This window comes from Acartia tonsa, chromosome 5 (genome assembly GCF_053477335.1).
Source record: "Acartia tonsa isolate MP-2025a chromosome 5, ASM5347733v1, whole genome shotgun sequence".
Taxonomy (NCBI): domain Eukaryota; kingdom Metazoa; phylum Arthropoda; class Copepoda; order Calanoida; family Acartiidae; genus Acartia; species Acartia tonsa.
The window spans coordinates 25291656-25315560 of NC_137264.1; the positions used below are offsets into that span (position 1 = coordinate 25291656).

At 36.9% G+C, this 23905-nt stretch overlaps 1 protein-coding gene, 1 long non-coding RNA gene and 13 other non-coding genes across 15 annotated transcripts in view; 10 read left to right on the forward strand and 5 right to left on the reverse strand.

Annotated features, from left to right (window-relative positions):
* LOC145320069 (uncharacterized) overlaps window positions 1–449 on the forward strand; it is a 42748-nt gene extending 42299 nt beyond the window's left edge. The window contains exon 20 of the mRNA XM_080162509.1: window positions 318–449. Coding sequence (XP_080018635.1) covers window positions 318–449 — 132 coding nt within the window. The remainder of the gene's footprint in view (window positions 1–317) is intronic.
* Window positions 450–3490: 3041 nt separating this feature from the next.
* Window positions 3491–17875, forward strand: LOC145320292 (uncharacterized). Its single transcript, XR_013880149.1, has 4 exons — window positions 3491–3679; window positions 4085–4154; window positions 4529–4579; window positions 17417–17875. It is a non-coding gene; the product is annotated as an uncharacterized LOC145320292 (long non-coding RNA).
* A 2591-nt stretch (window positions 17876–20466) lies between these two features.
* TRNAL-CAG (transfer RNA leucine (anticodon CAG)) lies at window positions 20467–20550 on the reverse strand. The gene has a single exon. It is a non-coding gene; the product is annotated as a tRNA-Leu (tRNA).
* Window positions 20551–21889: 1339 nt separating this feature from the next.
* On the reverse strand, window positions 21890–21961 carry TRNAG-UCC (transfer RNA glycine (anticodon UCC)). Its single transcript has one exon. It is a non-coding gene; the product is annotated as a tRNA-Gly (tRNA).
* Window positions 21962–22047: 86 nt separating this feature from the next.
* On the reverse strand, window positions 22048–22119 carry TRNAH-GUG (transfer RNA histidin (anticodon GUG)). The gene has a single exon. It is a non-coding gene; the product is annotated as a tRNA-His (tRNA).
* A 104-nt stretch (window positions 22120–22223) lies between these two features.
* Window positions 22224–22296, forward strand: TRNAV-AAC (transfer RNA valine (anticodon AAC)). The gene has a single exon. It is a non-coding gene; the product is annotated as a tRNA-Val (tRNA).
* Window positions 22297–22299: 3 nt separating this feature from the next.
* Window positions 22300–22371, forward strand: TRNAE-UUC (transfer RNA glutamic acid (anticodon UUC)). Its single transcript has one exon. It is a non-coding gene; the product is annotated as a tRNA-Glu (tRNA).
* Window positions 22372–22468: 97 nt separating this feature from the next.
* TRNAS-GCU (transfer RNA serine (anticodon GCU)) lies at window positions 22469–22550 on the forward strand. Its single transcript has one exon. It is a non-coding gene; the product is annotated as a tRNA-Ser (tRNA).
* Window positions 22551–22650: 100 nt separating this feature from the next.
* On the reverse strand, window positions 22651–22722 carry TRNAE-CUC (transfer RNA glutamic acid (anticodon CUC)). Its single transcript has one exon. It is a non-coding gene; the product is annotated as a tRNA-Glu (tRNA).
* Window positions 22723–22850: 128 nt separating this feature from the next.
* On the forward strand, window positions 22851–22924 carry TRNAN-GUU (transfer RNA asparagine (anticodon GUU)). The gene has a single exon. It is a non-coding gene; the product is annotated as a tRNA-Asn (tRNA).
* Window positions 22925–23075: 151 nt separating this feature from the next.
* TRNAR-ACG (transfer RNA arginine (anticodon ACG)) lies at window positions 23076–23148 on the reverse strand. Its single transcript has one exon. It is a non-coding gene; the product is annotated as a tRNA-Arg (tRNA).
* An 84-nt stretch (window positions 23149–23232) lies between these two features.
* TRNAV-CAC (transfer RNA valine (anticodon CAC)) lies at window positions 23233–23305 on the forward strand. The gene has a single exon. It is a non-coding gene; the product is annotated as a tRNA-Val (tRNA).
* A 109-nt stretch (window positions 23306–23414) lies between these two features.
* On the forward strand, window positions 23415–23486 carry TRNAP-AGG (transfer RNA proline (anticodon AGG)). Its single transcript has one exon. It is a non-coding gene; the product is annotated as a tRNA-Pro (tRNA).
* Window positions 23487–23623: 137 nt separating this feature from the next.
* On the forward strand, window positions 23624–23695 carry TRNAQ-CUG (transfer RNA glutamine (anticodon CUG)). The gene has a single exon. It is a non-coding gene; the product is annotated as a tRNA-Gln (tRNA).
* A 106-nt stretch (window positions 23696–23801) lies between these two features.
* TRNAF-GAA (transfer RNA phenylalanine (anticodon GAA)) lies at window positions 23802–23874 on the forward strand. The gene has a single exon. It is a non-coding gene; the product is annotated as a tRNA-Phe (tRNA).
* The last annotated feature ends 31 nt before the right edge of the window (window positions 23875–23905 follow it).

The following is a 23905-nucleotide window of genomic DNA, read 5'->3' on the forward strand; positions in this document are numbered from 1 at the left end:
TAGATTTTTTCCCGGATTTATAGTCATTCAATTCAGTCATTCGATGTCTATCTGCCAAAGTAGTAGGATATTTGATGGTCTGTATAGCTGAATTTTTGTTTAACTTGGCCATGTTTCAAAAAGTTTTTAGAGATACAAGCATTATAAAATACTTTTCTCAGTCATGCTTTGAAGTAATTGGATGTCACTCTATATGCCAAAGTAATGGGAGGTATGTGTGGTTGGCCGAATATTTTGCTTTAAATTTCTAATAGCTTCGCTATTATTGGATGTACTAGTCCTTATTACAAATTAAAGAATACTTACAACAATTTTAGATTCGACGAAGATTTTGGGAAACTTCCGAGCCACCGAGCAGAGGAAAACAACAAAATAATCCAGGAATAACATTTAACTTAGCAAATTTTTTACTGATCTTGGCAAGAATGAACATACTTACCCTCTTCTGATATGATTGTTATGGAGTAGCTTCGTTTTGCAGAAAAGTAAGGAGATAAAATTTTGTTATGTGTGGTTGAATTATTTTTTTTAATGGGGGTAGGGGGATTGGGGGTTATATGTAATACTTAGCAAGTGAGGGGAGGTCTTTAAACGATAAATTTACTTGTCCCCAATGTTTTATAAACACGTCCTCTCGTTCCTTATTTTAAAAACTACAGAGACTTTTATATCATTATCCTTATGATAAAATAACAGGATAGTTTCTGATTGTCTGTCTGTCTGTTTGTACCGAAGGATCTCGTAACCGCTGAACCGATTGGGATCTCCTTTACAGGGCAGCTTCTCATAGGTCCAGAGAAAGTTTATAAAAAAAAAAATTTTTGGGGGGGTACCAACACACCCCCTTCCCACAAAAAATTCCTTTTCCTTTTGAATTCAACTGCCCCCTCCTCCAGTGCCCCTAGAGGCCTCTATGAGATGTTGCCGCTATAGTTTTCTATAAACTATCAGTAGCCAAATTTTTCCATTAATAATTTAACATACTGCAGCTGTACTTTTGTTTTCCAATGTAAATATGAACAGCATTTTATCGTCTAGTGCCCTTTAAGATCTCTGGTACTACCCCTTAGACATTCCTGACCTCTATTGAATAAAACTATCGGTTGCGCCCCTAGTGGCCTCTAGGAATACTTGGGAGAAAATGGGATGGAAAAGGGAAAGTCGACCCCCACAACAATTGTAAATTTAATTTTTAATAAAAAAAAGAAAAATACACGTGTAATTTCTCTTGGGAGGGTGGTGAAACTTTCCCATAAATTTAATAAGCTATATTTTATAGCGGAAACATATTGGTCAGTGAATGACGAGATCTTTTGCCACAAATAGACTGAAAGACTGTTAATCTTTAAATTTAATGTTATTTATATCTAGAATCGGTAAGTTTAAACATCATTGTGTTATTCAAGATAAGTATTTTTGTACTTATTTAATTGTTTTTTTTTATTCATATTTATCTAATTTCTATTAAATCTTGCCTAATCGTCAAAGTATTCGTGACTGTTATGCATTACTATATCGTCCTTACAATAGAGAGGGAAAACATAACAATAAATAATATCTTGATAAAATTTCCATTATGGCCCCAAAACCGATTATTATCTGCTGGATTAGAACGGTACTGAGCCATACTGAAAAGTCATGCATCATAGCGTGTTACAGTCAAATTTCTACAAATAGTAAAATAAAAAATCATAATATTAATATCAGTTTTGTTGGTCCGGGCTTTCGTCCCTCGGAGCTTGGAAAATTTGGAAACTATTACTTTGTACCAACCAATTAATATTTAGGAATTAAGAAAAAATAATTTTGGTGTTCGGCCCCAACCTCCAAGAATATTTTTACTTTATCTTTTCTAATTTTTTCCAAACAATACCAATTTTCTTAGTTTATTTTCTTTTTCAACAAATAACATTTGTTTGCACTTTCAAATATCGCCTAAAAAACTATATCATTTAGTTTGCAAAAAAAATATTTAATTCACCGAACACTTCCTTTTACCCAAATCAACTGTGTGCATTAGCAAATTTTTATATAAAAAAAATTATTTTCAATATAGTTAACATTTTGTCTTTCATAATTATTTTTCTCATTCCTTAATTATCTATTTATATCTTCTTTCTTTTTTTTCTTATTAGTGAGTTATTTCTCATTAGTTATCTTTATTTATACTATTTCTTTTTTAAAACACTTTATTTCGGTATTATCCTCTTGGAAATTTTTTTTTCAATATTGAAAATTTGAGTACCCCCCCCGACAGCGAACTATGAACTCTGGCCGCAGCGCTCGGCTCCCATCGCTCAGCGAGACATTTCTCCATAGAGTCGCCTACGAGCTCGTGCAATATATGTACCGAGTCCTATGCTACCTCGAATCCTATTCGCCATGAATTAACACCTAATTTTTTGGCGAACAACGTTGGAAAATCGTCCTTTCAAACAAAAGGTAGCATGAGAGTTCGCCATCGATATCGTGGCAGAGTATGGGGCGAAGTCGCACAATAGTAGCATAAATTAAAATGCGTCATTTGAGATCTCGATGGCGACTCGAAACATTTCTTATACGAACTCTTAAATGCTCCAAACACAGTCGGAAGCTATAATCTTAGAGAAAAGTGGAAGGCGCATGTAGGGAGAGAGAGATAGAGGAGAGAGAGAGAGAGAGACAGAGAGAGAAAGAGATTGATAGAAAGAATGAGTCATTCTCCATCATGTCTCCATATGGAAAACATGTCTCTCAATTTATTCATAATTAGATGCATTGCTTAATTAACTAGACTTTCAACTTAGCAGTTATCATACCATTCTCGGCTTAATATACTGAACATTAAGATATGTTTCTATATTTGTTGTTGTTTAAAAAAAGAATGCCTTTTAAAATTACTTTTTTTCATCAAAGACTATCAACACTCTATAACATTATGAATTACCATTTTTTATTGTTTTCAGTTGGAAAACAGAAAGATTGATAGAGTCTTTAAAAAATTATTTGAGTCCCTAGTGGCAAATTTATAAACTATATTTTTCTCCCTATCAATTTTGATCATGGGTTGATTGTGTGTTTGATGTATGTGTGTGTTAACACCGTAAAATGCTACATTTGAGCGACATCGTGTTTTTTCTTCTGCTAGTATTTTCGAGGTCGCCAAAGTTAGCAGAAAAGCTAATAATTTATGAGGTAGCAAGCTACTAAAGTAGGAGCTCTAAAATACTAGCTAGCTACCATCTTGCGAGCTCACAAAAGTTCGTCAAAATGCTACTCTTAGAGATATCGAAAAAGGTAGCATGCTACCTTTTTTTAAAAAGGTTTCGCTGGGTATAGCCTGCCTAGCCGCAGCTCTCGGCCCCCTTGCCTGCCTAGCCGCAGCGCTCGGCCCCCTTGTCTGCCTGGCCGCAGCGCTCGGCTCTCTAGCCTAAAACCTAACCTATCCTAAAATAGTTGTTCGTCGGTAGTCGAGGTGGGGGGGGGGGGGGGTACAAAATTGAAAAAAATTGAAAAAAAAATTTCTAAGAGGATAACGCCTTTATTTCTACCCCTCAATGAGTCTAGTTTACCATTCTAAACATCTTGGCTACCATTGGACATAATCATTTTTGTTTATGGTTTAATTAGGAAGATTCTGGTACTCCGACTCCCCTGTTGACCTCCCGTCCTAAATCTGCACCATTCAAAGTTATACAAGGTAATCTTGTTAATTCTTATTACTAATTTACCTGACTACAAATACAAATATTTATCTACAATGTAACAATATTTTGCAATGATAGGAGTGTTTGACCCAAGAGAGGGGGGAGGGGATCCCCTTTTTTTCATTTAAGGTTGCTACAGAATGATATTAATAAAATTGTTTGGGGAAGTGGAATATTTCTTTTTATCTTTATTATAACTCCAATATTGCTGGACCACCTCTTCAAATGACCTGAACTGTTCACTGAACTAATTTAAATCTCCCTGAAAATTGTGCAAAGATCAGTCCATATGTTTACAAGATCTTATTCAACAGACATATTCTATAATTACTTATTTTAGTATATTGAATTCTGTTGGTTTTTAGTAAATAAGTAAATTATTCTATTTCATTTAACAGCAAGAGAAGCAGCGAAGGTTAAATTGAGTCACACCCTGGAAACACCACTACATCTTCAGAATAAATACATGTAATTCCGTTTTTTTTAACGCTAGATGACATAATTAAAAAGATGTAATTGTTACATGAATATATTGATAGATTAGAATAAAAGATTAAATGCATAAATTGATAAATTGAATAATAGGTGAATAAATTTGAATTACAAATTAAAATTGGTTTTGGATGTTTTGGGACTTTCTTACTGTCGCTTTCCCTTCGAATACAGAGCCCCAGGATACTAGGAGCAAATCCGCTAGCTTATTAAATGTATTAGCGCAATAGAAATATATTCAAGTAGATCATATACAGTCTCGCACTACGAGATTCGTCACTTATAAATGCAGTGTATTTTATTTTCAATAGATAGCGAAATAAAACAATCTAGCTCATAATATGTTTCAGGAATGGAAGAAAAAAGAGGACAGCCCAAGTTTCAGCAGAACCACAACCCAGGTTACAATTATAACCCCCTAAACACTTAAAAATGGTACCTACTGCTGCAATATCTAGAGCGTGGGATAATAGAAATGCCTTAGGCTTGAGACAGGCGCAACCTTTACCATGCACAGTCAAGACTTCCAGACAAATATCGTCTAATTAAAGGGTTGGTTGTCTTTTGGATAATTCTTAACCTTATATCCCATAGAGGACTTTGGAATATTGCAACCCATTTGCGGATTATGTACTTGGTTTTTCTAGATGATCATAACTATGGGTAAGACACATAACTGAGAGTTCTTTTTAATATCTCCATCCTGGCGGGCACAGGATGCCAGCAAACCTGGCAGGGTCATCCACTTAATATTTTTTTGACTTAAACAAAGCATTTTACCTTACCAAATACTAAATTATCCTTAAGTAGTAAATCCTTGTATAAAATATAGGTGTTCAAGTCAATTTCAGGTTCCTGGTATGATCCTGCAGGTCCAGATACTCCAGGGCTCTGAAAATCTATGACCACAATTTTTGACATAGATATTAGAGACTTCAAATTTTAAACTTAAGCTTTTCTTACATGTCTACATAACATATTAAAATTTTTAATGAAAATTCGTCATCGTTTTCCCGTCGACCGCTGACTGTGGCGCCAGGCAGCTGCGGCCTACGAAATTTATGTATTGAGATTTCTAATATAAAATTTACATAAAGATAAACATTTATTGAAAATTTTTTTTAGCTCGAAAAAAAGAAAATTACAGCTGTTTTGAATTTTTAAGTAAAAAAGGACCTAAAATAAAGCTTGTTAAATAAATGGGCGAAGGAAATTTGATTATCAGTAATTTAGTCGGAAATTCAATATCAAAAAGGGTACTTTCACAATTTTTTTTAGCCTTCTAGCTTTAATAGGAGCTGAGATAATAGGCCCCCTCCCCCATAAAGGTGCTGCAAGGGGCAAGTATTTTGTTAAACCTAATTGTATATCAATTCTTAAATATTTTAAAACTTTTAAAATCACCCTTGCCTATCCTAATATGAAGTTTTTTTTTACATTTGAATTCTAATTCCAAGAAAGTCTTAAATTTTTTTGTACCATTTCACCCTTTGTTGGTCCTTTTAGCTATGCTATCCTACATAGGCTGAAATTATTAAATAATCAAAAATACAACTTAACCTTACCTAACCTCTTTAGTATTTGCTATTACAGTTGTGTGAAACCTTATTTTTACAAAAATAAATAGAATAATTTTAAAGTGTTTAAAAAATAGGTAGGAATGGGACATTGGACTTTATAATTATTGACGTATGAGGGGATGTACAGACAGACCAGAATACGAGTATAGAGTAGCTTCGGCGCAATTATATATTAATAATCTAACACAGGTATTTCATAAAAAAATACAAGAATTATTATACATTTAACTGGTCAGAATAGGCAGAATAATAGGATGATTATTTATTGAAGATAGTTTAATATTATATCAATTAAAAGCTTGGGCGTCACGTTTCTGTATAGGACAGAAACCACGTGCACAGGGATAAGGAGCTAAGACTGTCGACAACCTAGCCATATAGGTATACAGTCTACCGAATGCAAGCTGGTGGTGAGATGTTCACACAAAGGCCTACATAAATCAACTAACTCCTCAATACAGCAGGATGGAACATGGTGGCGGTTATCAGTGTAGGTCTGACTCGGCTGGAGAAGTATAGGAATGTGGACAGGGATGGAAATGCATAAACTTGAATGAAGAAGGCACTATGCCACACTCGCCTCCTTCTGAGGGAACATGAAATGTTCACTCATAGTTGACCGGCACGCCTGCTTCGGCGGGTGGTTGTTGTGGTCGCAGGTCCCTCAATTTCGGCCATAGCCTTGCGCACGATATCAACAGGATTGGGTTCTGAGGGAGTAGGACCTTCTGGAGCTTCTGGGAGCTCTGGAGCAACGGCATTCTGGAGAGCCAGCATGCCTTCGCAAGGAGCCTGGGCCACTGGGCCCTCAGGGACAGCATCAGCCTGCGGATTAGTGGGCAGATCGATTCCAGATGGAAAGAGCTCACTAATTTGAGCATCAAGCTCTTGGTCACTGGTCTCCCCCTCTGCGGGATCAAGGACCACGGGATTGCCTTCCCTGTCGGTTGGTCTGTATTCATCAGAGCATTCAGACCCATAATGGGAGATCAGCTCAACGCCATCATCATCCGGTTGTGGTGCGCTCTCAGCGGGAAGGGGTGCCTCTATGGTCGCCACCTTCTGCCCAGGTACATTTACAATAATACAACGAGTATTAATATATTTAATAACCCTGTCAGAATTTTGGTCTAACAGTCGACTAGTGGACTCAATAACAGAGCACATGCGTGCTTTTAGCTCGACGGTCGACTCCTCTGAGACGGTGCGAATTTTTTCGCGCAACGTTTTGCGGTTCTGCAATAATTCGGCGGAAATTTCAATAAGACGTTTGCCATGGTTTATGTGTGCTTTCTCAACATATGAGGCATTGCTAGCAATTTTAGATTCCAGACTTCTCTGGAAAGGGAGAAGGGCTTCCTCTATTGCTTCTTTTACGGTGGAGGATAGGACTTTTTTCCATTCCTCGGCAGTCACCCAAAAAGCTTTAGGCTCATTTTTACTTTCTGCTAATGTCTCTTTCTTTTTAGGGGGCAATGGAGGCGGATGAGTTTCCACCTTAGCCTTCTTGGCTGCTGGGCCGCCGCTGCCTGTTGGTGTTGGTGGTCGTTTTTCTACCGCTTTTGGGGCTGACTTTACGGCGACTACCTCTAGTTCAGGTGAGGCATTACGTTTTGGTGGCGATTCCACCCGATTTTTCTGCGGTTCCCCTCCCCTAGGTATCATATTCTGTTCCATTAAAGGCCTAACCCTAGGTCTGGCTTTGTCGGAATATTCGTTGGCTTCTAAATTTTTAGCCTGCCGCAAGTTTTCTTGCTGCTCAAGGAGCCCCGGGGGAACATCTTTTCCAGCGGTGCGATAGACGTGTATCGCACGGCTGACACACTGAAGGTCAGTGAGGTTTTCAGGGTTACGTGGCGGTTTTACTCGAGGCTGGATGGGGTACCTGTTTTCATCAGGCTCATAGTAGGCCTCCTCTTGGCCCTGGGGATAGCCATGATTGTTGTCATAATAATAGTCCTCTTCTGGGTAGAAGGGTGCCTCTTCATACCCACGACGGTATGAAGGGTGACTGGCCCCATGGGAATGGTGAAAACCCCTTTGGAAATTTCGCCTGGGATATCCTAAAATAAAAATAATAAACTTAGAATTAAAGGTCTTTAATTCCTTATACCGAATAAGGAAATATTTTTACAAAGACGACCTTTAGGGACGACAATTTCATAGGTATATATATGTCTGGTTATAGGTCGTCCGTTTTTTGGAAATTAGTTTTCCCCATTATTTGTAAAATCTCGTAATTCGTGTGTTTCACTTGTACCCCCTGCTTTGTACGCGTGAATCTTGGTGCAGGCTAATATGTAGATGATAAAAGCGACGCATAGTAACGACCCTATCCCTGTAAGGATGGCTGCTACTACAAGCACCATATGATACCAAGTACTAGATAGGAAATCGACCACTTTATGATACGTTTGAATAAACCAGGAGTCTGTAATTTTTACTTCAAAATTATTAGAGTCCGCGGCCAATTGACTGAGGTATAATTCCTCGGCGCTTTCTGAGAAATTAGTTTTTTCTAGGCCTTGCCAAGAATGATAAAGAAATAGGCTAATTGGTTTATCCATAAGATATTGGTTTACATTTAATATTTGCATACCCTGCCCTTGATTCCCAATGAATTTTCCTTGGTACAAATGTAAGAAGATTGGATTTTCGGAACATTTGGTTGGGGTTAGATGGGTGGTATTAACCAATCTGCGGGAAAACGGTGATACCCCCATAGTCTTATTATTAATCGAAACCAAGAAATGATCTACAAAAAAGGGTAGATTTTCTCCCACAGAAACATTGATTTTAAGGTTATTGCACTGTATTACCAGATCCAGCTCACCGAGCGCCCTAACTAACTTTTTACGATGGGTCTGAATACTACTTTTAGACAGAAAATGGTTCTGTAAGCAGTGGTTTTCGGGGACAATTAATTTACTATATTGTTGGTAAGAATAAAAAATCTCTAGTGGTAACATGTCATCTTTTTCCTTAGCGTTTAAAAGTGGAAACTATGGTTTTACAGAGTTTGTGAACCATACCATTAAATTATCAATATTAGTTCTGTAATAAGATAATTCAGGAATTAGATTTTCAAAATGCCTTTTATCTTTAAGTTCTAACGCTAGCGTAATTTGGGGATCGATCACTAGATATTTTTGGTCACCCTAATCTCCTTCAAATGTAAACAATGAAATATTAAAGATGTCTACCGTTCGCCAAGGAGAAGTGAATTTTTGTGAGTTATCAGATTTATCATCCGAGATAATTCGGTCGTAGCCTAATCTAAGATTGTGATCTAGACAATTGTTCCCCACCCAATGACTACCCAGGTAACAGCCCGCATTTGTTTGTAATAATTCAACAGGTTCAGCCTGGACCCCTATTTGTTTTCCTCAAATGTCCCAGGGATAAAAATGCCATTAATGGCTACGCCATGTCCCTCGCAGGCGGGGTCGATGCCGTTAAGGAGGTATCTCCACCAGTGCTGGAGCAGCGAGGTGGACATGGCTATACCTGCCACAATACCAGTAGTGTGTACTGGTTCGGAGGTGACAACGGATTCCAGGTATAATTTTTCTTTCAACCTTTTGAAGCAGGTGAAATCGTTTTTGTTCGGTATTAGTAATATTAAGAAACGCAGCGCATTCAGAGATTTTCAAACGCGGGTTTTCGTTTGCTACACATTGAGTCGCATCTATTTGTATTATTTCGGACGCATTTGATTTTGCCAAAATAATAAAAAGCCCCATGAATCCCAAAATAAAGTTACCTCGAGCTCCTGGTGCTTTTGCCAAATGATGCTGCATTTTATTTTTATGCTTGGTGTTTTTCTCTGAAATATGTTAATCCGTTAGTTTTAACGTATATTTTTTTTTTTTGTTTATTTTTATTATTATACATACATAAATTAAGCTATATACATTTGCCACTTTCGTTTTATATACATTTTATTTCTTCCTTCTAATTGGGTTATGTAGTCCGATTTGGACGTGTATGCGGTTATCCCCCCCTTGTGACCTAGTTTTTCTTTCTTCTTCTAATATATATTTAGGTACTATGCTTTGTTTGTTAACATTAATGACTTTTTCAGGGCTGGATTGTTTTGGTCGCTGCGCAAAGAAGGATGCCTCAGATGGGACAGTTTCTTCTAAGAAACTATTTTCGACATGGATGTTAGGACCGGATGACCGATCTGCACCCGGGGGTTCTTGGTTTTCGGGCTGTGATTCAAATGGTGAGTTTTTTTCCATTATATCCCCTCCCCCATTACAATCCACCTCCCCTTGGAGTACATCCTGATTAGGTTCAGGGTTTTCTTCGATAAATTCATCGTTATCGTTGTCTAGGTAGGTAAAATCATCGTTTTCTATACCTTTATTATCGTTTATTTCGGTTAGTCCCGTATTATCTATGGTCAAGGTTATTTCCTCAGACGGGACAATTTCTTCAATCGGAAAGACGTTAAAGGAAAGTGTTTCCCCCAATAATTCTACTTTAGAATCTATCTTTCGTATTTTATCTCGGCTAACAACCTGGTTAGTTTTAATTGGATTTGACCCGAAGGGGCTAAGTTCAAAAAGTGCTTCTGAGAATTTTTTTGTTACAATAAAAGGACCCCCATAGAAAGATTGTAATTTTTTGCTAACCCCTACCTTGACTAGGTTAAAGAAGGCAAAACATACATCGTTAACGAAAATAGGGGATGAAGCCTTTCTAGATTTATTTTGAAATTCTAAATAGATTTTAGATTTTTTGGAAACTTGTGCAATAATTTCTTCCAAATTTTTTAGGTAGTTTAAGTAAGATCTGCAATCAATATCCTGCCTGTTCTGCAGGATTGGTGAGAAGAAATCGAGATTAAGAGTTGGTTGTCTGCCGAACATAAGGTAATATGGCGTATACCCCGTTCTTCTAGACGTACTTGCGTTAATTACAAAAGTGGTCAAAGCTAATTTTCTTGCCCAGTCTTTACTTTCGAATCGGTCATCAGATCTTAGTCCTGCATAAATGCTTTGATTATGCCTTTCACATGGGTTACTATTAGGGTTTCTTGGGGGGATAAGTTTAGTTTCAATACCTAATTCATCCATAACTTTTCTAAAAACTTCCCCAGTGAAATTTGTTCCCCTGTCACTCCTCAGTGACCGAAATAAGCCGTAGGTAGGTACCACCTGTTCGAGAATTACTTTTACCGTGCTTTCCACGGTAGCATCTTTGATAGGGTGAGCGATTATGTACCTAGAGAATAAGTCCACTAGGATAAATATGTAGCGGACATGTTGTCCTTGAAAATAGTTAGGGGTTAAGGGACCGATAAGGTCTACCGATACTTGGCCAAAAATCTCGTGACTAATGGCTGAATGGGTGATGGGTTGTTTGTGCTTAGGTACCTGTCCTATCTTTCTTAGACAGGTAATACAATTTTTAATGCGTGATTCTACAAATTTGTTGATTCCTATAAGGAAGAATCTTTCATTTATTTTGCGTATTGTTTCATTTACCCCCTTGTGGCCTACAATATTATTGTGTGCTAATTCAAAAACTTTATTATATAATCCAATGGGTACAACGGGTCTTTCAATGAACGTTCCGTTACTAAGAGGTTGTCTAAATATCAGAAGTCCTTCCATAACATATAAATGTTCTATTAACTTAAAAAGGACCTCTTTCCGGCCGGTTAGTTCTGCTCTTCGAATATCCACCTACGAATGTCAAATAATATTTGATCTTTTTGTGTTTCAGATTGCCAGACATTGTGCACACCGACTTCAGAAGCCGCATGTAACTCAAAAATCTGGTCTTGGTAGGGACAATCCTGTTCATAAGGATCCAAGGTAAATTAGCTAGTACATTTTTCGCAATCGGTTTCCTTATGTTCTTTGCATAAAAATTGCCCTCTAGATAAATTGTCGGCATTGCAGTGGTCCTTACCCTTCCTATGAATTACTGTAAAGTCGAAACTTTGGATAAAGAATATCCAACGCAAAGTTACCCCATTTATTGTTCCTTTTTGCCATTTTTTGTAATGAACTAAGGAAATCGAATCTGTTCGGACAATAAAGTTTCTAAATCTTAAGTAATGGAGAAAGGTTTTAAGAACAAATACTAAGCATGCTAACTCGCCTTTATAGCTTGGATAATTTTTCTCTGCCCCGTTACATTTTTTGGAACAGATCCCAATAATTCTTTCTTCACCCCCTTGTTTTTGGCTGAGAATTCCAGCGAAATAACTTGTAGAAAAATCAACATCTACTATAAAGGGGTTTGGGTTATCCCACTGGGGATAACCTTTACTTATAGAATTGGAGAACATATTTATAAAATTTTCCCAATCTTTTGATAAGGAATCGGTCCATTCGATAATTTTGTCGTTTCTGTGTTCATCAAGAGTACAAGAATTTTTCGCATAGGATGGGAAATAAGCCCTATATTTTTTTATTAGCGCCTTTTAGCTCAAGAAATATATAAGAATGTTGAAAGTTCTAGAGAAACTATTAAACTTTGATACTGGTCCTTATTTATATACTACGATATAGGATAATTAGTATAGAAACCTATCGGAATAAAATTGAACTAAATTTTAAAGATTGAAAGGCTACAAAGTAGCTTAAAAATAAGTGTTCAGCTTGCTACTAACAAGAGATTAAAAACTGACTGAGTTATTTTTTGATTTCTGTCTGTATTTATACAGATTATAATTTTACTAGGTTAGTATTTGAATCACAATTTTAAATAGTATAGGGTTAGCGCTGTATTACAGCTCAAAATATTAAGATACGTCGAACACACTTGAGAGGATTTACCCTGACTGATTTATTTTCTGATATTGTTAGTATTTATACTAAATTTGAAAAGTTTTTTCCACCTATGGGGTAAAACATGTATATGTATTTGCTAAAATATAATTAATGCTGAAGTCAGCCTCAAAAATAAGAAGTGGTTTGTGGTAACTGCTTTGTTCGTGACTGGCCTTGATTAATAATATACGTTCGATTTTATATAGTGGCCTTTTATTCCGCTGATAATCCTAGCGGAAGTTAATAGAACTAAGTTATTTTTATTCTGCTAGTAATCCTAGCGGAAAATAATTTAATCAAAATGTTTAAGATTTTATTAATCACGTGTTAAGTAATTAAGTTTTTAATTTAATTTAAAGTTTTAAGTAATTAAGCTTACTGAAAATCTTTCTGATAAACTGATTTAGATTTGAATATTCATTCGTATTTATACAGATTTGCAGTAGACCCCCCCCTCCTTCTTATTATCTACTTGTATGGACCGCGATAGCATTCGAGGCGACATCTTTCGGATACATAATAAATTAAATATAGTTCTATTATTGTCACTGTGCAAAATACAATAATATTAACCCATATGAATCCGTTATTATACATAATTGCTGAAGTATTTCAGCTACAAAAATCAGAGGCTAAAAGTGTGCAACTCTCAGATAAAATTGATACTGAGGGTTTAGCTCAAAAATCATTGTTTATATACAGATAATTTGCTTAAGGTCCCCTAGCGGTTAAAAATCGAACTAAAATGTTTTAGATTCTTATATATATACACTCAAAAATATACGATATTTACATTTTAAATAGATCATGCGATATTAAAAATAAGGACAATTTACTAAATAGGTTAATAAGTATTCACTTGTTGGCTTCTTTATTAAGACTATTAATTTTCCAAAATGAATGGAAAGTTTTAAGTGCATGTGAAATGCTCCTCAGGTTACCTCCCTCTTTCCCCCAATTTCCTGTCTCGGCTACGGTGGGATAGGGAAAGGAGGGGAAGGAGTTTATTTTATGTTGCTTAGTCATATTTAATAATAACAATTTGTTTTATTTTCCCGCGCCAAAGCATTGCCTGGTAAGGGATATTTAATATTAAGGAATTTGCAAATTAAGCTTGACATGGGATATTTTGTTTATCTTTCCATATCAAAATATGAAACTCATTCAGCCAATTTTATTTTCTAGGATAGGGACAATTAATATCGCAAAGTTTATACCCATTCTTTTTACATATAATGGACGTGATTTTTAACAAGCGCTTGTACATGTTTATCTATTTCAGATTCATCGCTGGCTTCCTGATCCATCTGGTTGATGGTTTTACGCGCATACTGCTCAGGTATTTTATTACTATTACCCGAAGCTTTTCTAGGTGGGGTGAATTTATTTCGTGTTTTCCCAAAGCGGGACTCGGGATGTGGAGGCTCCCCAGCTTTCTTTTTGTTACAGTTCTGTACTACGTGGCCAGGGATATTACAATGCCAGCATTTAATATTTTTACTCCTCCCATTAAAGGCTCCTATGACGCCCTCGATTTGATCCCAAGCAATAGGATCATCCTCATGATCTACCCAAGAAGGAACCTCATCAGGTTCATCGGTTAAGTTTTCCTTATACACTGCCGTGTTAGTGGGGGTATTATCTTCAATAATGCTGATTATGGGTTGTTTTTTCGTTTCCGCAGAATTTTTGGGTAAGAACATTTCCATGGCTTGGGAATAGCAAGCCGAAAGGTTTTCCTTGCTAATGTGGCCAGACCCGTCCCAATTAACGTATCTTTGTCCGAGGGTAATAAGTTTATTTAAGTAAGCGTTGTAGTTGTCCAAAAATTGCATACTTTCAACATAATTTGCCATATCCATGGCGAGGTTTGAATACAGTAGATTTTTGCTAACGTTAAGATAGAATTCTTTCCACTTATTCTTCCACAGGGTTCATGAGTTTGAATACCTTAAGTTTATTCTCGAAGTAGGTGTCAAGGGGTTGATTAGTCTCCTGTTTTAGGTTGTAGAAGTACTGCGAGGCTACCTCTGGATCAGAGAAAGGAGTGACCAGCCTTCTGATCATCAGGTAATAACTTAAGGCAGATAAAGCCTGATTTCTTTCAGGTGAATTAGGTCCCCTAATCGTTCCCCTCTAGAGTCATAAATTCGCTGGTATAAAATATCCTTAAAAAGGATTGGGTCACAGATCCTGTATGTTTTTGCAACCCTCCACAAATTAGCGAAGAAATTATCAAAGTCGGCTCTGCCGTCCCACCTAGGGGCATCCCTCGCAAAATCGGTATCCCACTTTTGTCCCTTAATAAAGCATTCTTTAATAAAATCATCGTTGGCGGCGCTGATTGCTGCCGTCGCGGGTGTGCTTCTTGTAGAGGGTCTTGTTGCTACATTGGGTGCAGACCTACGGAGAGGCTCTAATGACTTGATCCTATCAGGGATAAAGGGAAACTTTTCCAGTAAGGTTTTTTCATATTCCGTTAGGGAAGTTTCCCTTACATTCATCCAATTGTCATTATCTGCCGGGCCTACAAAGCCTACAATTGAATAAGCCATACAGCCTGGGGCTGCAATTCTATCCTTGGCGACCCATTCGGTCACGCTTATCTTTTGTTGGACCGATAATCGGTCATAAAAAGTGGCATTAATTGAGTCGTCACCTATGGTGTTAAAATGGGTCATGTTGAGACTTTCATTTAACGTTTTTTCCGCAAACAATGGGCCTAGATTTCCGTCCGCTGGAAGTTTTGATACTCTACGTTTTAGGTCTAAGATGTCGGTATCGGCTAATAGTCTGCGATGTGATTCCGTGTCCTTAAACCCTGCCCATTTTGTTTCCATTTCAAGCTTCATAATCTCGGATTCTTGTTTTATCATATCTCTATAATGTGACGAGTATTCATTTAGTTTAACGTTTAACGCTTCCTTTATAAATTCTTTGATTTTTTCAGGGGAAAGTGGGTCTGACTGCGGCTGCGTGTTATCAGGGACGGTCGAAAGAGGCGGAGGAGGCGGAGTTTTGGTTTTCTCGCCATCCCCCTTCTTGCCATTATCGGTCATGGTGCTGGAGCTGTAGTGTTCGTTAACACTTGTTTGTCTACCACGAACTTTTTTAAGAACTTGGGAGTATCCCTTTCTTCCTGTTTTAGGGAGAAAATATGAAAATATGTGAAATTAATACTAATGTGAAAATAAAAGGCGGGTTCCTTTTTATCTTTGTTTGGCAGTTTGCCACGAAATAATTATTAGCAATATTCTGTAACAAATTGTTACTATAAACTGTTTCCGTGAATAAACTTAGTTTATCTATTCGGAAAATATTAATTTCACTTTGCAATCGAAGCTACTTTACAGTTTGATTTTGTTAATAATTACCTTTACCTTCCCCCCTCAAAAATGAGTGGTAGACAAGACTGCGCCAAAATGATGTATGAGGGGATGTACAGACAGACCGGAATACGAGTATAGAGTAGCTTCGGCGCAATTATATATTAATAATCTAACACAGGTATTTCATAAAAAAACACAAGATTTATTATACATTTAACTGGTCAGAATAGGCAGAATAATAGGATGATTATTTATTGAAGATAGTTTAATATTATATCAATTAAAAGCTTGGGCATCACGTTTCTGTATAGGACAGAAACCACGTGCACAGGGATAAGGAGCTAAGACTGTCGACAACCTAGCCATATAGGTATACAGTCTACCGAATGCAAGCTGGTGGTGAGATGTTCACACAAAGGCCTACATAAATCAACTAACTCCTCAATACAGCAGGATGGAACATGGTGGCGGTTATCAGTGTAGGTCTGACTTGGCTGGAGAAGTATAGGAATGTGGACAGGGATGGAAATGCATAAACTTGAATGAAGAAGGCACTATGCCACATTATATTATCTCTTAGTTTACTAAATAACTTTGAGGACTTTCTTGATTGGTTGGTCAAAATTAGCAGATGTCTTACTTTGCAACCATTTTGCTACACAGAAGGAATACATTTTTAGAAATGGTAAAATAAATCAAAATGGATCCAATATTTAATTTTTAGGAGTCTCAGACTTTGGGTACTGGCTTACAAGGAATGTGCAAGAATTTAGCAGGTTCTGACTAACTTTGGGTACTAGCTCATCAAATGCCGCTAACTCGCTGAGTTTTGAATCTAGCAGATGAGTTTCAATAAACTTAGTTTGTTATGAGATTGCTGGTTTTAACAATTTTCTTTCTCCAGAAAATATCATTTCATAGATAAAAACTTTATTGTGATATTTGTGTAATAAACAATCTAATCTAAGAACCCCTAAATTTAGGGTTATGGGGCTACGGTTTGAATGGGTTCCTGGGACGAGTTTTCTAGTAATTAATTACAGAATGGTTATGTCAGTCTGATGTGCTGGTAATCTAATTTTCAAATGAATGCTTTCTTTTTTATAGTGTTCTAAATTTTATTAACACAATTTCCTTCAAATTTTGTGGATAAATCTGGATTTCAAGGCCTTCAAGCAAAAACTCATAAATTGAATTAATTGCCCATTGTCCCCTCCCTTACTCCCTGATAAGTAATCTATACATAAAAGTAGCAGGATATTTGTCTGTCTGTGTGTACGAAAGAATCTTGCTAACTGCTGAACCGAAATAGTTTTTCTTAACAAAGTAGCTCACATAAGTCCTTCGAAAGTTTTTGGTAAAGGGTAACACCACCCTCAGAAGAGAAATAGCTCTTCTGAAAAAGACCAACCTTTCAAAAAAATATTTTTTCCTTTTTTTATTAGACTAAAATTGAAACTGAAAAAGTACCCCATTAGGCATCTAGTGGCGTAGCCGCTAGTATACAAATAAACTTTAACCGTTTTTTTTTATTTCAGAGCTAAAATATTGGGAGAAGAAGTACCGAAAATTAAAGCCAAAGATAAACTAGTTTTTTTAGAAACATAAAATGCAATGGCCCTGTTTTCATTTCAAATCATTAATTGTTATTTATTGTGCCAGTTTTTTAGCCTCTAGGGACCGAATGCCCGAGTCAGCAAAACTGGTATCAATATTATGTTTTTTTTATTTTAATATTCGTTTAAATTTATCTGTACATGATATTATAGTATGGCAGAGAACCGGTTTTAATCCAGCAGATAATAATCGGTTTCGAACACACAATTGAAAAGCTTTTCTAATAAACAAAATGTTTAAATTGATAATAATTTTGCCAATTGTATTTTAAATTAATTTTTAATAATTATGCATTCATACATTTTAAAATTATTTAATAATATAATAATAAATTTAATTTGTTTATAAACTTTTCAATATAATAAAAACTTATTAAAGAAGGTGCCCTAACTTTTGTGATTTAAAAAAAAAATAGCTAGTCGGTGTTTTTAGGAAGTAGTAGATGTAAAATGATCCAAAGAATTTAGATATGCAATCGTTTTTTGTAGACCTCTTATTTTTGAAGTAGTTTAAGTTGTTTTTAATTAAGTTGGTTTGAAGGTACTAAAACGCACAAAAAAGAAGAAAATTGCCATTATGAACAAAAATGAACTACATAGTAAGTGCAGAAATTTTTTTTATGGAACTATAGTGAAGTAGTTTCCTTTTATGATACTAATAAGGATTTAATAAATAAATTTCCAAAATTTTCTTATTTGTACATAAATTATGTTTTTTTTTCAAATTAATTTGAACTAAAAGGTTTCGTGATTTTTTTTTATTTTTACAAAATATTATTATTATTATTTGATTCTTTATTTGTCTTTATTATTTACTTACAAAAATTACATTTAAAGTATAACAATATTATTTTAACAGTCATTCACAATATTCAAAAAAAATTGGATAAAAATTATTTATGTACACATATATTAAAGAATATTATATCAAAATTACATTGGTTATAAGAAATTTTTTCATACTGTGACATTCCCTTTGTTGAGCCATAATTTAAGTCTTCATAAAATAATAGTGGATCACATTTATGATTTAATTGGCAGACTGAATAAGGAAGGGAGGGGCAGAGACAGTTTTATTAAGAGCAGAATGCTCTAACACTGTTAGGTACAAGGGTCGCCAGAGGTTGACTGGTCCCTTACCTTGGTATTGCCCTCCAAATTAAGTCATACATCCTGTGGTATTCCCTGAGCCCAGTCGTCAATAAAGCCTCAAAGAAATAGTGTGTCACATATAAGATGTGCTTGGCAGACTGAATTAAGATGAGTGGGGCAGGGACAGGTATTCTGATAGTAGACAGCTCTGACCCGGTTAGGTTTAAGAGTCGCCAGAGGATTAATGAAGGATCATTATAGACTGGTCCCTTACCTAGGTATTTACCCTAGAGCTGACTAACAGACAGAGTAGGAATAAAATTTATCCAGGGTCAAATTGAATTGTTGTTAATTTTTCATATCCTAGTTTATAATTTTTGTTTTTAAGCAAAAATTTCCTTTGAAAGGAAATAAATTCAAGTAGATTTAAATTTAATGGAAGCTTTTTTTTCAGTCTTGACTGAAAGATGAAATATAAAACAATTATAATTTCAATATTTAAAACAGTTATCACGTTACTGGTGAGCGTTTTTGGAACTCCTACTAACATCCAGCTTGCGTCAAAATTAAGTTGAATATTTTGTATAAGGTCTGTGAAGTAGTTGGTAGTAATATTAGTTGTGACAGGACAGTCCAGAAAAAAGTGCTGGGCAGTTTCTTTGGGTGCGGGTAGATTCCGGTCTAGTATACAAAGTGTGCAATCTGGAAACTCCGGCCTAAAATTAGCGATATTAGCATTAAAATAGTTATAATTGTTTATAGATTTAAACGAGAATTCTCGTATATTTATTGGAATAAAGGACAAAGTCCATACTTTTTGCCATTTACGCTCTTTCTCTCTGTGTCAAATTCTCTGATTTTCGCCCAGTTATACCTATTTAAATAAGACTTACACTTTTCTATCCTCTAAGAAGTAACGAAATGTTTTGACTTTACTTTTGGCTTTAAAAATAGGGAACTAATTTTAGTTTGAGGTTTAGAAAGTTTACACCTATATATAGCAATATTGTGCTGAACAAATCCCCGAAGTCTCAAATATTCCATGTAATTGAAATTGACCTTTGATTTGATGTTAAAGTTTCTATAATCTAGACATGAATTATCAGTATTTAGCAGGTCTCCAAAACAAATTAACTTTATATCATTTTCATAGCGTAACCATGTTGTTTCTATAAAAATAGCTCTACTTACAATTTGTTTTTCATTATTGCAAAAAAAGTTATTTTTAAAATTCTCATGTCTTTTATGTTGTCATGGTTTAGCCAAAATGAATTTGAAAATATTGTATATGCTTCAATAAATCTAGATAAAATGGGATTAATATTCTTATCTAATTTTTCATTAAAATAAAATGGATCATTTGCTTGGCATCTTGTATTCTTTAATTCTGAAGACCAAGTATCAACAATGGATGAAGATTTTTTTATACATTAAGATATCTAAAGATCGTAAAAAATCTGTTACTTTTGGTATTCCTAAACCTCCATTTTCAGCACTTAAAAAGATTTTAGATTTTGCAATTGGTCTACATCTTACTGTCTGGCAAAACAGTTTGCAACCCATCTGGGGATCGAACCCAGGACCTTTGGATTAGAAGTCCAACGCGCTATCCTCTGCGCTGATGGGTCATGTTGGGGTGCGGGGACACATTTGTGGTCCTTGTTGACGTCTGAAATAAAGAAAAGAGAATAGAACAGAAGAAAAGAATTGGGTTTTAGCAGAGCGTAGTTTCGATCTACGGACCTCTGGGTTATGGGCCCAGCATGCTTCCACTGCGCCACTCTGCTATCCTTGCTTGGTTGAGTCAAACATTTTATGTATATTTGGTTTGCTGCCAAAATAGAGCAGCATGCACACACAATGGACAGGAAAAAGGAGTTTGTCAGCTGTGAGATTCGAATTCACGCCCACAGAAGTGGACTGTGACCTGAACGCAGCGCCTTAGACCACTCGGCCAAACTGACTGTTGACTCACGGTGCAGGCAGCCACAAGCAACAAGCTTGAGGATAAGGCGTTGGATTTGGACACTGCAGAGATCTCTAGGGTCACAACTAAAGAGATATATGGGTTGTTTAATCAAACTCCCCTTATGCTTTAAATTTATGAACTAGAATTATCTGGTTTCAATTTTATTTTTGTACATTTTTGTTAATATTTTATTTTCATGGGAACATTAACTTTCAATTTTTTCTTGATTGTCAAGTTTATTGCGTCAATGGCGTCGATGTATTTTATTATTTGAAAGCACCAGTTTCTCATCCAATCATTTTTCTTTTTTCATAGAAACATCATTTGAAAGCACCAGTTCTCTTCCAATTTTTCTCTTTTTTTCATAGAAACATTATTTGAAAGCACCAGTTCTCATCCAATCATTTTTCTTTTTATAGAAATATTAAGTGTTCCCTTGTGTATTTATTTATTACAATACATTTAGTTTATTTTCATCTTTACAAGGGTGAATTTTTATGGTAACAGGAAGAAAATGTTTACTTATCATATCTCCAATTTTTTTCCCCGTAGTTTTATATATGATTTTATAACATTTTTCTTTCACTAGAAGTTGAATAAAACTTCTAAATAAAGTAGAGCACAGTGGTGTGTTCATTCATATTTAGTTACAATTTTAAAAAAAGAGTTAAGATCCAATATATTTGCAAAATCATTTGGGTTTTTTCTCGGCAAAAGCAAAGACATGTGTGCTTTTGTTTTATATTATTTATATTAAAAAGCCTATTCAGATATTTATGCCAATTTATTATAATTATCAAGCCCGATTTGTGGGTTCACTTTTGTATATAAAAAATATATCGCTTATCTTAAAATATACATTAAAAAAAAATCACTGAAGTTAAGCAACATTGGGCCAAGTTAGTACTTGGATGGGTGACCGCCTGGGAATACTTGGTGTCGTAGGCCTAAACTTTCGTTTTCCTTTCCATCACTACACATATTAGACATATTAAGATCAAAATAAAGCCTGCCCCCGGTGAGGCTTGAACTCATGGCCTTCAGATTATGAGACTGACGCGCTGCCTACTGCGCTACGGAGGCTTGGTGATCTCTGTTGCACAATTTGGAAGCAGTATTGGCCAATTTTGGCACATACCATAGCCAGGAATCGAACCCAGGTCAACTGCTTGGAAGGCAGCTATGCTCACCACTATACCACTGACGCTTCTTCATGACATGGGCTCCCACAATACCATCCGCCATCCGCTACGGAGGCTTGGTGATCTCTGTTGCACAATTTGGAAGCAGTATTGGCCAATTACGGCACATACCATGGCTTAAAAATTCAGCTCTGCGTCAGCCGGGAATCGAACCCGGGTCAACTGCTTGGAAGGCAGCTATGCTCACCACTATACCACTGACGCTTCTTCATGACATGGGCTCCCACAATACCATCCGCCAGTTCCAAATTCAAAGTCACGATGTGACAGGGAAAGGAAAAAATTGTCACTGCCGTGACCAGGATTCGAACCTGGGTTACTGCGGCCACAACGCAGGGTCCTAACCACTAGACGATCACGGCTAGAGACAGTGACAAAGGCACAAATGTTCTAGTGTACATACCACAAAGGCCAGCCTTTTCCGTGATTTCATAACATCCCACCTTAGTTGGCACTATACCACAGAGTTTCCGTGGTGTAGCGGTTATCACATCTGCCTAACACGCAGAAGGTCTCCGGTTCGATCCCGGACGGAAACATGATCCCACGTGGTCTAACGGCTAGGATATCTGGCTTTCACCCAGGAGGCCCGGGTTCAACTCCCGGCGTGGGAAATCTTTTTCTTCTCTAAAAACTGCTGAACCACCAGGATCTCATTCTTTCATGCAAACATCAAGGGCTTCCCAAGTTTCGGCCTGACTCCTCCTAGTTGACGAGGTGGCCGAGTGGTTAAGGCGTTGGACTGCTAATCCAATGGGCTCTGCCCGCGTGGGTTCGAATCCCATCCTCGTCGGAAGTTTTGTTCAATTATTGCCTTTTCTTCTCTTGAGAAATTCGATGCTATACCAACTCAACTACACTTGGACAAGCGCACAAGAGGGGGGAAAAAAGTTTTCCGTTACCGGGAATCGAACCCGGGCCTGCTGGGTGAGAGCCAGCTATCCTAACCACTAGACCATAACGGAAGGATGTAAGATGTGTTTAGCAGTGCAAACTTAAACAAAGCATTTTCCAAACTGGCTTTCTCAATTGTACAATTATTTAACCATGTTGGCATATTTCTCAATTATTTCGATACCAGCATCATCAACTTGCCTCCGTGGCGCAATCGGCTAGCGCGTTCGGCTGTTAACCGAAAGGTTGGTGGTTCGAGCCCACCCGGGGGCGCAGACACCTTTTTCTTGTTGAGCGTAGCAATCAACGTGAACAAAACATAAGTATTGGCAGCTAAACAAACATATTGTCCATGTATCTGTGTATGCAATGTCATGCCATGTGTCTCAGTCATACACATTTAGTCTGTTCAAAGATAAAAATCCGATCTCGGCAGGATTCGAACCTGCAATCTTCTGATCCGTAGTCAGACGCGTTATCCGTTGCGCCACGAGACCCTGTAGTACACCGTTGGGACAGATCCATACCACATTTGCTACAACTCAATATTTCAAACAAAGAATTTGCCTCTCTACCAGCAAGGTTCCTTAGTGTAGTGGTTATCACGTGTCCTTCACACGGACAAGGTCGCCGGTTCGATCCCGGCAGGAACCAAACAGTCTGTTTTTTCTTCTTCTTTCTTGAAGGTCCTCGTTCAAAGGTGAGTCTCCTTCCGCAGGCATGTCAAATAAATACCCACACGCACTGTTACCACTCAACAGCTGGCTCGTTGGTCTAGGGGTATGATTCTCGCTTAGGGTGCGAGAGGTCCCGGGTTCAAATCCCGGACGAGCCCACTTGCTTTTTGGATTGGTCATGTTTGGCCCTAATTTCAGGGTTTCTGCAAATATGTTCCAGTTGTTTTACCTTTTTCTTTTCAATGGGAAAACGATTGGAAAACTGTACGTGCATCTTGACATCGCTAGATGTGAAGGTCCTATGGTGTAATGGTTAGCACTCTGGACTCTGAATCCAGCGATCCGAGTTCAAATCTCGGTAGGACCTGTCTCTTTTTCTGTTTGTTCGTTTGTTTTCGTCTGTCAGGCCACTTTTTCTTTTTGAAATGCTATGCTGCTGCGTTTCCGCTTGGGTCGCCAAGAACATAGCACAGGCCGTGATAGCTCAGTTGGGAGAGCGTTAGACTGAAGATCTAAAGGTCCCCGGTTCGATCCCGGGTCGCGGCATTTTGTTGAACTGTTTGTTTCGCTTCATTTT